This window comes from Dicentrarchus labrax, unplaced genomic scaffold (genome assembly GCF_905237075.1).
Source record: "Dicentrarchus labrax unplaced genomic scaffold, dlabrax2021, whole genome shotgun sequence".
In the NCBI taxonomy this organism is placed as follows: Eukaryota; Metazoa; Chordata; class Actinopteri; family Moronidae; genus Dicentrarchus; species Dicentrarchus labrax.
This window is the reverse complement of record NW_026136719.1, coordinates 31317372-31330601: the sequence shown is the minus strand read 5'-3', so window position 1 is coordinate 31330601 and position 13230 is coordinate 31317372. Positions and strand designations below refer to the sequence as shown.

Sequence of the window (13230 nt, the reverse complement as noted above, 5' to 3'; positions counted from 1 at the left end):
AGTCAGAGTAATGATGTGGACTGTGGACAGTAGCCAGGGTTCTAACCCTCTGCAAGGTACAAACGCCCCACTGACTATCCAGGTTAAAGTCACAATTAGACCACGCGGAGGTCACCTTACAGCAAGGACGCCTGGTTCTAGCTGGTGGGCCTCGTGTGTAAAGTGTAAGTTTGTAAGGTGATTTTCCACCTCTCAGTTTGTCTCGCAGGGAGTTTCCAAACTGGAATGAGTGAATTGTGATATTTGGGAACCTTCCAATCCAAGTGCTGGAAATGCTAATAATAAAGGGAGGGTTATATTTATTTATTATTAATTCTGCAAAACCCTGGATTATGTTCAACGCGAATGTTTTTCATATTCTTGATTTCTGTAACATCTAACATGGTAGGTTAGACTCCCACACCATTGTTTTCCACCTCGCTACACACTGAAGGTTGGCATTGGACATATTGTTGATAAGATAGTATAGACTTTTGTCACTGGACCCAACACAATCATATGAACTGGGAAAAATTTATGTATTTTATACATAGGTGTCGTGTCGTGACCTTTTTGTTAAGTTTCTACACAGCTTTCCTTAATAAGAAACACATACTATACCCTAGATCTTGAGAAGAATCAGAGCAAGAGCTTTGTACTGTAGAATGCTAATACGTCTGGTGTAGACTCACATAATTAGCGTCCCTATGTTAAATAGTGCATCCAGGTCACAGCCAGGCATGATGGTGGTTTTCAGGAAGAGGCATCTGCTATCAGATGGTGAGAGAGGTGAGTTATGTCTGCTTTGAGTAGTACAGTAAGGATACCCATGAGGGCCATATTTCATCATGGAGGAAGCAGAGACCTCAACCAACCCAGGCCTGGCGTTTACTCATTTGGCAAAACACACACAGACAAGTGAGCCCATCTAATTTCATCCACACAGTGTATTTTACATGTATCCATTCATATCTCAAAATTACAATAAAATAAAAGGCTTAATCTTTAGCCCTGGAGTAAAAGTGAGAAAGGTTATTGAGGATGTTGTCTTTTGGAATGGAATGCATCTCTGGATGTGGGCCCCTCTAAGCACAGCCTCAGCATAGTCTCCTGCACGTGGAGAGAAAAACAGCTTGATGCATCCCCAACATGTGGCCTTTAAATCATTCCTATAACCTAATCATACCAGCTCCACTGTGACATCCTGATTACATCCACGAGATGACTTTTACAGTGGCTAAAGATCCTCTCTGTGCTCTGGCGACAATGCAGAGAAATTCACAGATGACAGCCAAGCTCCCCTTCATCCTAATGCAATGTGAGTGACACAATGGAGTTGCGGTCGAGGCAGCATTGTGCAACGCAACGCAGAGATTAATGAGCGGCTAACACCAGCTTGAAAGGAATGAAGTGAATTTAAATTTCTCCAAAAGTTAAAGAGCTAATGTTACAGTATTAATTTCCTCTTGAACAGTGAGTGGGAAAATATCCATTAGCAAAATTAACCACAGTTTTCTAGGTAGCTAACATTGTGCGGCTGTGGTGCTACAGTGTGGGGCCACAGCTAATGAACACACTGCAGAGGGTGATATTTCATTATACAAATTAATGCTCACATTTTAATGGGAAAGTCACATAATGAATCTAGGCTTCAGTGACAGCAATTAGAGGCCCAGATTGTCCCCTTCTGGACAAGGCACTATTTAGCAGTAAGCAGCTGTGTGTAAAAAATAAAAAGGTCCTCGCTCTTGACAATAGCCACACATAACTTCAGGCAGGGCCGCATAACCAATAAGAGTCCCCGCTCACCTTTAAACGAGGAGAGGGGGGGAGACAAAGAGAGGGAGGAAGAGAAAGGGGAGAGGCAGGACTTGCCCATGTCACTTAACCTTAACCTAACCTTGTAATCAGGATGAATCAAGAGGGACCTGTGATCTCCCTCTCCATTCCTCTCACTCCTTCGCCTCCTCCTTCCTCCCTTTTCTCCTCTTTATTTGAGTATCTCCCTCCTAATGCATTTCTTCTCAGTGCTTTCTTTTTTCAAATTCATACAGTATCTTCAGGACAATGACACTGCTAAATTTAATATATTTTTGCCATTTGGTGCACGCTGATACACAAAGTTCATGCATATATCACGCATTTATGGTGTGAGTCGCCCCTCTGTGGCAATGGAACTGTTAATCCTGACAGTATTAGCAGCATGCTCGACTCACCACTAACCTCTTACTTAAAGGATAAGGCTGGCAATATTCAACATATATTTTTCATTGTCAACAAATCCCATGAAAGGACCAAAACCAACAATGAATTGATCCCACTACCAAGTAGTCAAAGCCTGATATATCTTATTCCTCAGTGCACAGAGCTCTATTGTTGTCCAAACACTATTAAAAACACATCAATGAGACACACTCTAGCACTGGGTGACATGTTAATTCATTACAAGGAACACAGTCTTTGTAATATGTTTTGAGTCAATCCCACATACACCATCCTAGTGCTGTAAATACTCACCAGAGAACCAAATGGGGATTAATCCGCAGGTAAAAAGAGCCCCCAACACATTTACTCCTGTTTGAGTAACATTTGCCAAAAACTACCAGCTGTTTTAGGATTTTATTTCAAAGGGACAATATATTTGTGAGCTGTTTTCAAAGATTTATCTTGATCCTCTTTAATAGGCTTGGATGGATATTGTTGTTCTATTCATGGGATTCATTGATAATAAGAAAAAATATTGAAAATGCCAGCCTTATCCTTTGATGTATCATATTTGCCATTGAGTGGATACATTTATATAAAGTTCCTGAGTGCATCTATGGTGTCGCTTTTCCCTCTGAGGCAATTGAACTGTTAACCTTGACAGTATTAGAGGCATTCTCAATTCACCACTAACCATGAAGCAGATATACTTAAAACAGATGTAAAACAGCTTCTATCCATTATTCATTCCCTCAAACATCCAACTGGTGTGTTTTTTTTCCATCCTTCCGGCCAAATGGAAATTCATCTTCCAGTATGTCATATCTATTAAGCCATTTTAATTGCCCCTCTGTACAGGTTTGGGGTATTTATCTTTACTTGTTTCTATGGCACTGTCACAATTCACACAAAGCCAGATGAAATCAGTACATGCAACATGAAGTGCAAACATACTGCGGAGGAGCAGATCCCAGTGCAGCAATCAGGAGGAGGATGATTTATAGCCACAAAGGTGTCACTTAGATGTTTATGAGCTCTAGTTTTTCACGTCAAAGCTAAGAAAGCTGCAGTGGTGGATTTCTTGCCCTTCTATCATTCAATTTGTCGGGAACAGAATGTCCAAAGTAGTTCAACAAAGCCAAGACGGACACAAGCAAAAAAGTTTACCGTTCTATTTTTAACTCCCAAATAGCAATTTTCTGGCTTTGTGGCGGCAGTGATCTGTCATGTGGCTGGGAGGTTGTGCTGTTTGCGCTGATATCAATTAAAAGTGGATTAACGGGTACATAATGACCTTTAGCAGTAAATTGTGTGTAATGTTGCAAGGCAGGATACAGTATATTCCCCAGATGTCACACCAGGCCCCTGACGTATGATGGAGCAGATGTCTTAGCCAGTCCAAATGGCCCTCTAAGACACAAACACACACACGTACATACACACAGCTCAGGCCCTCACAAGCATGCATAAACATGTGTTCACACACATTCCAAATGGTGTACACACACGTACGTAAACACGAGTACATGCAGAAAATGTACTTGTCGTCTGTCTCCCTCGCTCCGGATATATTTAAATGCTTAATTCTAATGCAAAACTGTAATAAACTGATAACTCTCTGAGTGCGTTTGTATTTATTTTCAGTTTGCCATACCCTGTAAACATCAAAGGAGTGTCAAACATACAATATTCTGTGCTTTTCATTCTCATTTTAGATATGTAGATGGTACATTAACCCCCCCTCATGAACATTAACAACCTCGTATAAGGGAAGAAAAGACAGAGGAGGAAAAAAAAAGATCAGATCAGTCTAATTTCTGTCTAATTTGGCTCCTAGAATATCATTTTGTCCAGTTAGAGGAATTGAGAATGATCATTTGCATCAGGGACGTTTCCTTATTAAATCAGCACTGAGCCTCTGTTCGGCAGCTCACAGGAGAAGCACTTATTGGGTTAAAAGCTCATCTCGTATGGTTTATTTTAAATATACTCTATGCCTCATAGCCACTCTAGCGTAAGAGAAAAGATATCAAATCACTGTCTTTCTATCTATAGTCAGGGCTATCTGTCTCTCTGCATGCTCCTTTTCCTTTTTTTTTGGTCTCTCTTATTCTTTCTCTCTGCTCTCTTCAACATTTCCACCTTCAATTTTCTTTTGTATACCCTCCTATCCGTTTCTCTCCTGTATCAATATTGTATTGAGTTGGTGTTTGTGGCCCTGTATTTGAGAACTCTGCAGTAGGTCTGCAGATCGCAGAGTCTTTTTCTGGAATGGTGCCCTCTAAATAATGATAAATTACTTGAGCAGTATGCCATTTGCTAATTATATCCATGATTTACTACACAGCCCGACTTAAATCATTCAAACCAGCCTTGCGTAACAATGCCTTTTTTTTCCCTTTTATAAAATGGTTTCCATGTGTATAATCTAAACATTTTATGGCCATATACTGTATATATAGAAATGTGCATACACAAAACAATACAAGCATGCCCTTTTATTTCTTTTTCCACACACCCCCTCTCTTTTCCCACACTCACTGTTATCCCTATAACAGAAATTCTACTCTGGTAACTTTTTATATGTATATATTAAAAAAAAAAAAAAAAATCAAGCTTAGCATTTTTTTCCTCTCTGTTCATTGTTTAATGAATCCAAATCTGGCTCAGACTCCAAGCCTATTATAATTGCTAGCAGGATGTGTTCTATTTCAACATAAGTATCATTCCAATGGAAGATCCACTTCTGGAATAATTCAGAATAATGCTGGTGTTATACCATTATCAAGAATATTCATGAATATGGATGCGCAGCATAAATAAATATATGTAAATGTTACACGACAGATTCACCCCTCTTTTACCACAATATAAATCTCTTTGATCTGTGTGTCCTGTAGTGAATCATATTGTTCTTTATCATAGGGCTTCACTGCAACAAGCATGTGGTTCACATATGTTTCCTGCACATTTCTTTTCTTATTTTTTTTGAATACTCATTGACTTATTTTTGCATCGTAGTGTATCATCCATATTTTGCTCTCAGTGCACCGCAGTGTGGCAGTCATCGGGGAGATCTCATGGCGCGGCTGATTTATGCTTCTCAAGATAAACTGCAAATAGGGAATGTCCGAGAAATTGCACTCTCATCGCCAAGGCACAGGACAGACAGCAAACAAGGCCAGAAAAGAGGCATGATGACCCCACTGCAGGCACACACACACATCCATGCACAGATGCACAGAAACACACACAAACACAGACCCAGCAGCCGCACCCTCAGCCCCAGCCCTTACCCGTGCAAACACAGATAGCATCGTGTTGTCAGTTGAAAATATTATCTCTTGTAGTGGACTGAAAGCACCATATGGTGAAATGTTTTTTATGGTGTTGATGTGAGTGATGGCTCACTTGGCGGGGCTGGATCGAGCTGGATCGACCCATATTCAGATGCCTACTCCATACCCCCACCCTCGTCCCAGTACACACACACACACACAACAACACATGCGCACGTATGAGTGGAGCAGAGCCGATGTCTGTGGAAGAGGAAAGACATGGGATTGTTGGTTGAATGCAGGATCCTGTTCATTATCACTTTGTGTTTATTTATTTATATATTTATTTAGTGTGTATTTAATTCTGTGATTATTCTTTTCTTTTTAAACTTCTACTTACTAAATTTTTTCACTTTCTTCCCTCATCATTTTTTCAGGAGTTAGAAATTGCATATGTTTTGATGCCAGAAAAAAGCGAGGCAATTGCTAAATATTCTCTATTTCATATTAGTTAATGAAATGCATATCTTTTTTGTGAGCTCTACTCATTTGACCTAATTTTCTTTGTTCAGGGAGGTTACATGACCCTAGGGTCCACATTCCCTGCTCCAATAAATAGATTTTGATATCCAGTCAATCTAATAATCAGGTTAATTATTCACTGTTTTCCCTGTCTTTCCCATTCTGTTTCTCTGTCTCTTTCTTGGCCTCTCAGGAGAGAAACCCTACCGGTGCCCTCATTGTGACTATGCCGGCACCCAGTCTGCCAGTCTGAAGTACCACCTGGAGCGCCATCACCGTGAGCGCCAAAATGGCTCCACCACCTCAGGCCCATCCTCTGGCCACACCCCCTCTTCTGACCACAAAGAGGATCACGGGAAGACAGCCAGTGGCGGAATCTTTGCCCGACCAGACGTCCTCCGTAATGTTTTCAAGGGCATGCCTCCCAACCTAGACTTCAGGGCAGGTCCATTGCTGCCACATCAGTGGGCGTCTGCTGGCATGATGTCACCGCATGACCGAGATCGTGAGCGGGAGCGTGGAGACCGCCGATTTGACTCTGCCGTCTCAGCTGAGAACATGAAGACCGCAGATGGCCCCTCCTCCCTGGTCTCAACAGCGACAGATAGCTTCTCCGATCTAAGCAGGGCCTACCAAAGCATGATGGGAAACGGAGCCCACTTTCAAGGTTCTCTCCAGGCCTTCATGGACAACTTCGTCCTCAGCTCCATGAAGAAAGATATGAAGGACAACCAGAGTCCAGTCCAGCTCCAGGCCCATTGCTACCATGATAATGGTGAGCCCAAAGCAAAGCGGGCTGTTTCAGCTGAGCAGGAAAGAGAGGAAAAGGCTGAAGCCAAACAGAACTCAGAGCCTGGCAAACCTGGGTCCCAGTATGAACCCCTTGATCTGTCTGTGTCAGTCCGGCCTGAGTCTGCATCTGGTTCTCTCCCTGGCTCTTCAGTCACCATCCACGATAATGTGGCATGGCATGGCTGCCTCTTCTGTTCCTTCTCCACCTCCTCATTGGAGCTCATGGCTCTGCACCTCCAGGCCAACCACCTGGGCAAGGCCCAACCGCAGCGGTCTGATACAGGCAAGGAGCTTCATGGAGAGGCTTCTCCAACAACCTCCTCCATTCACTCCTCCAACACCAAGACCTCTGGTGTGGCTCTTGACAAAGATGGAGACAGAGATGGAGAGAAAACCCAGGGAGGCTGGAACAACCACATGGACCAGCCCTATAACCCTTTCCAGAGTGACTTCTACAGGCGGTTTGGTGGTTTGTATGATGGATCCCCGAGGGCAAACCAGGGCCTTCAAGGGTATATAGCCCCAATAGAGCAGAGCCTGGACCTACCTAGCCAGGCTTTTGGAGGAGCATCTTCAGCCGGTGATGACCAGATCGGTGAGAGGGGCTCCTGTGGAGACACTGAAGAGGATCAGGTTGGATCAGAAGATGAGGTTGTAAAGGCTGGGGTGCGCAGTGCCAGTGATACCCCCTCAACCACCCCGAAGAGACAGCAGCAACAGAATCACTCTGATGAAGAGGAAGAGGAAGGAGGAGTGGCTGAAGAGGAAGAAGAAAGAGATGAGCATGGGCCAATGGACATGGAGAGAGAAGAAGAAGAAAGCCCAGTTTCAGACCACCTCCAGAACCACCCCAAACAACTCCAAGATGACTCCTCTCTGCCCCCAAGGAGCGGAGCTGGTTTGCCGGCATCTTCCTCTGCCATGAAACCACTTTCTCTGGTTCCGCAACCCAAGAACCAAGCTCTGGCGCTGGAGAAGCAGTGGCAGCAGGGCCTTGGCCTCCTGTCTCCTGGAGGTCCTCCAGGACTGTTGAAGGCCGAGCAGCAGACCCACCTAGAGCAGCAGATGAACATGCTGTCTGTCCTCAGAGCCTACAGCAATGACAACCTCCCCGCATTCAATGGCCTGGGAGGTGGAGCATCCACAGGGGGCATGAAGAGGCCAGATGCACCTGGTGAGTGTATTAACCCCCCATTGGCACTGAAACTGCTGTAAAGCACAAAAAACAGACACCTATACCAGCAGAAAACCACACACATAAAAACTCATGAATGCACACGTGTTTGAAACATAAATTAAATTTTCCCAGCACTGCATAGACATAAACACCAGACACACAAGACAAACACATATACATTTTTTTTCCTGACACCCACAAAGGAATCTCAGACACTCACTAAAGGTCTCGAGATTGGCTCTGAAGTGATTTCAGCCTTATTTCAAGCAAGTTTAGAAGCTATCAGCCTGGCGACTAGCAACAGATTAATCTTTATTACACGTTTATATTACTGGGAGTGCAGCGCCTCCCTCCCGCTCCACAGCATGGAGGGAATAACCCTAGATGAGTCAGAGCAGGACCTCAGCTCCCCGTGCCACCTCCTGCACATGTCTCTTAACTATCTTAGCTCTCATAAAGCTGGCTCCCAAAAGCCCATTACTTTATAAGACTCGTCGATCTATGACCCTGTGAAAAATGAACTGTCAACTTTCATGATTCTGCTAAGGTTACAGCCGCTCCTTGAGACTGAAGAAGGAAGTCCTTTTTCTTTTTTTCTCGTTTTTACAATGCTCTTTCACTGTTTAGGGGTGGTTGCTAAAGTGTCTCTATAGAAACAAAGTAAAAACCCGAAGTTGGATTTGAGCTTTGAAACACTGATTTATACACACTACAGAGGCAGAAAATGCATAAAAGAGAAATATAGTTATCTCTGGCAGTGTTAGCTGAGCTCAGTGACAACTCCATCAGATTGGAAATGTAGACATATAAGTAGGCAATTTCCCACATTTCATTCAAACTAGCAAAGATAATGAAATAAATGGTTAAATTATTTAAGTGTTATATTTTGTAGTTACCTGGATTGATGTACAATGTTTAGTCAACTGCTGTCTCTTAGCTTGGATTTGGGCAATTTTGCCAGATGTAATCTAGAAATCCTACTTTTTTAAATTAAAAAAAAATTAAATTTTTTCTCCCAGCATCAATATGGTGCAATAGATAATTCACAATCGTAAATATAATTTATTTTTGTGGAAAATAAAATAATTGGACATCTTGGACACACTTGCCTATGAAATGTACAGCTCATGTTTACAGGCATACATTCATAAAGATATACATTAACCTATAATAACAGTGACCCCTTTGTTAATGAAGCAGTGCTGCTACATATGTTCATCTGACCTTTCCATCTGACAAAATATTATCCGTTGTCATGGAGCCAGGCTCTCTGCATATCTTAACATCATGAAAGCATTTTAACCATACAAGATTGATATATGTTTCATTTAATAGAGAAATGCCTTTGTGTGAGAATGCCCTACTTACTGTCTAATCAGAAAGCCAGTGAAAGCAAGCTATGCCATGTGGGCAGTTCCCTTTGCAACTAGGAATGCTTGACCTTTATAGATAAGGCTTTCTCTATGGAACAAAAGCCTTTCTTACATGTTGTTAGTTTGTCCTAGTCTGAGCCAGGCCTTCATTGTAATTAGAAAACCCACCGCGTTATTATGTATCCAACTTCCTAGAAATAGATATTCGCCATTCAGATCTCTAGGATGGCACTGACGATAGCATGGAGAAAGATATAAGAGACGACTGGAAACACAAGTAAAATCAAGACATGCTGTGGTGTGTTTGCATATGAATATGAGTGAGCTGTTGTACTTAGTGTGACTTTACCTTAGGTGACTTGCCCTGCCAAACTGCACTCCCATCCCACTCACCAGCTATCTGTGTGTACTGCTACAATGATATACTATATGTATCAGATGATACAACACTGTATCCTATCCTGTATGCCAAGCAAAGCTCTTACAGCTCCTGTTACCGATTTCAAAAGCTTTATGTATTCGTATCTGAGTAGCAAAGGGCAAGTTTAATTCACTATGAACCAGAATGATACTTTGAAAGGAAGATGCTAGAGTGGTGTGAGGGGTCATTCTCAACACACGCCTCCTATGGAAGCTCAGGTTTCTTCACAGTCCATGCAAGTAAATGAACTGGAGGCGATTGGTTTCCTATATGTATGAGTGTGAGTGTGTTTGTCAGTGTTAACCCCGTGTTAGACTGCATGCTGTAGCTTCCATGTAAACCCATAGCAATAATTTGTAGTAGTATTATTATGAAGGTTGCTGCTATTGCAGTCTCTCCACTGCATCCACAAGTACTGTTGCTAAGACTGTTACAAAAACAACTTTACTTTTGCTGTTACTTTAATTGCATTCACAACTGCTAGTAAAACTACAATGGCTACTGTTATGAATATTGTCAAAGCTCATATTATTATATTATATTATAATTTATCATATTATATTATAATTTATTATATTGTATTATGTTATATCAGGGCTGCACAATTTGTCAAAATATTGAAATCGCAATATGGCATTTTTGTGATGCAGAAATGATCATGCCCACAAAAACAAAAACATATCCCAATATCTGTCAAAATAATCATAATATGATGTTTTTACCATATCGTGGAGTCATATTATTAATACTAATGCATTCATGTGTAAGCAGTATTATAATGATCTAGCTGGCCAAGGTAGATATTTAAGTACTTAATTATGTGGAGTAGTTTGTTGGTATTGTAAATAATGTATTTGTCCCTGAAATGCATGAAGTAGAATTATAAAGTATCATTAGATGGAAATGGTATCTCAAACTTCAGTACTTGGGTAAATTTACTTCTAGCACTGTTGTTGATGCTGCCATTGTTACTACTGGCACTACTACTATTGTGACTGCTGCCAGCTCTGCTACACACACTACAGTTGCATGATAAAGCCTGGATGAGAAAATAGACACACTTGGTAAAATGCACTTTTACAGTCCCTCTTTATGTGTCCACTTGTAAACCCCTTGTGTTGGGGGTCACCCGCAGCGTGAAGAGCAACAGCCACACATTCCACCGTTATTTGGTGGGTGGAGAAGGTGGGGGTAGCAAAGACGTCCGGAAAACTCAATTCAGACCTGGCAAAATGTGATTATCTGGAGTGGGTTTGCATTAGGTTTGTATGCAAATACAGCATAAATCATTAATATCGAAATTCTCCCCTGAATCTGTGGGAGCTGTTGTAGGGCACGCGCTGCACGTCTGGAGTGGCCGTCTCTTCATTAGTATGCCCAGAGGAGGGGAAAAGGGTTACAATGCGCATGAATCTACTTGCACTCTGACACATAACAGATACACACATATACGGATCCACACACACATATTCACACGTCTGTAGTATTAAACCACACCTCCCTAAATTGGCCCAGGAATTGGATTTATCAATAAATGTCATTAACAGCAGCAGTGGCCCTGAGGTCTCTGTAATCAGACAAGGTATCTGGTTACTGAGGTACAGTACGCTGTGTAAAGATTGATATGAACCCGCACCATTTGCTGTACTGTAGATGTGCTTAACGCAATCAATACTTGGCTGCAGTGGAGACCTATCTATAGCCATGCATTATCAAACATGAAGTATTACATTATTCAAACAGTGCTGTACATGCCATGACTGCTTGCGAACATTGCTCCTCACATCGTATTACTTACATTACCTCAACCCCCCTCGTTCATTTAATATATTAAATGTGGACCAGGACTTTAGAAGGTTGAGATTGACAAGCTGGAGAGGAAGTGTTGATAGAAGTGTGGGACTTAGACGAGCGCGTCGAGGATTTCAGAGGAGAAAATGGCAGAGCTCATAGCCGAGCACCTCTCGCAATTTGAGAAGTAGGCTACATAAACAGAGAGTTAGTGGATAGGAGAGAGAAAGGAGAGAGGGAAATGCTGTATGTTCTCACATCAATTAGACCCATCACTTCCAATTTACAAGTACTCTCACACTGTGCTCTATAGTTCTCCTCACAAGTGCTGTTGTTTGTTGGTGTTTGTTGCCGATGAAAACTCTCTGAGAGAGTCACCTCCTGTACACACATTAGATGACAGAAAAAAGAGTCTATTTTTGAAGACTTGAGAGAATGAACATGTATGACAGTGCTTTAGTGTCACTATGTAGCAGCAAGGAGCACAGCAAAAATGTCTCAGCGGGTCTCTCAAACTGTTTGTAAAGACTGAAAGTTAGCTCTTGTTAATAATTTAAGAACTAAATAAGGTCCAGGTGTGAGTTTAATAATATTAATCGATTGGAATACAAAATCACATTAATCACTTCAGTATAACACTGAAAACAGCTGTTTGACATGTACTCTACCTTTCATCATCATCATGTCTACTTTCTTTTTGGTGTGTTTTAGTATGTAGATTTTTTTGGTGACCCAGAAATCCACTGCGCAAATATATTTGCAAAGCAAACAAAACAACAGAGCCAAACTATATTGACTTGAAGCCTTCATACAAGAAACGTTTGTGGCAAAGAAAGTGACAGAGGGGTTAGTTGATAGCAGGACACTGAGCACACCACGGCATGTGGCTGAAAACTCTTAAAGAAGTCTAGTGAGTGGACCTTAGGTTTAGATTTTTGCATGTTTAAATTGTCTATTTGCAATGACATCCTACAACTCTGCAGGGAGAAATCCATCAAATACCAGGTTTTCCACAGACCCTTACTTCAATAAACTGCAATGCACTTCAGTTACAAGCCTTTTTTGATTTAAGCAAGGGTGTGGCTATAATTAACACGCACCAATGATCCTGACTACATTTCTAGCTAGTTGCTTTGACATAACCATGCCCACTTTGGTTGAAAGCAAAAAGTTGTCTAGAGGTTGCTGAGTGATGTTGGGAATGCAGATCAAATGAACTGAAAAAAAGGTAAAAGCAGCTTGAGTCAAGAAAAATCTAAAACAGACTAACTCCTGGAAGGCTGCAGAAGAAAGGGATCATGATTTGAATGTTAGAACGTCCACGGGTGTTTTTTAACTCTAGTAAAAGGGAAAACTGGCAAAACCGTTTCCTCAAGGCAGGATAGCTCTCAAGAATGCAAAGAAATCTGCAAAAACTATGGGGTTGAGGCACAGACACAATGAAAGGATGATTGACACGCACATATCACAAGTAATAATGAATCACATAATGTCTGCTTCTTGTCTGCAGACATTTTAGATTTGATGTTGGGCCTTTACTGGAGCTCTAAATCTAAAACCCTACACATTTAAAATAGAAATAATGAGTTCTGAAAGATTTTATTTTACTTTCTCCCCGATGTCGTCTTGCTGTGACGTCACTGTTCTTTTAGTTCTACAATCCTAAAATTTCTGCAACTGCGTGTGTGTGTC

The 13230-nt window shown here is 41.6% G+C and overlaps 1 protein-coding gene across 10 annotated transcripts in view; it reads left to right on the top strand.

Annotated features, from left to right (window-relative positions):
- Positions 1-13230, top strand: part of znf536 (zinc finger protein 536) — a 229003-nt gene that overhangs the window by 151465 nt on the left and 64308 nt on the right. For all 10 annotated transcript variants that reach the window (XM_051379884.1, XM_051379881.1, XM_051379878.1 and 7 more), the window contains one exon: positions 6178-7950. In XM_051379884.1, the coding sequence (XP_051235844.1) occupies positions 6178-7950 (1773 nt within the window). The remainder of the gene's footprint in view (positions 1-6177; positions 7951-13230) is intronic.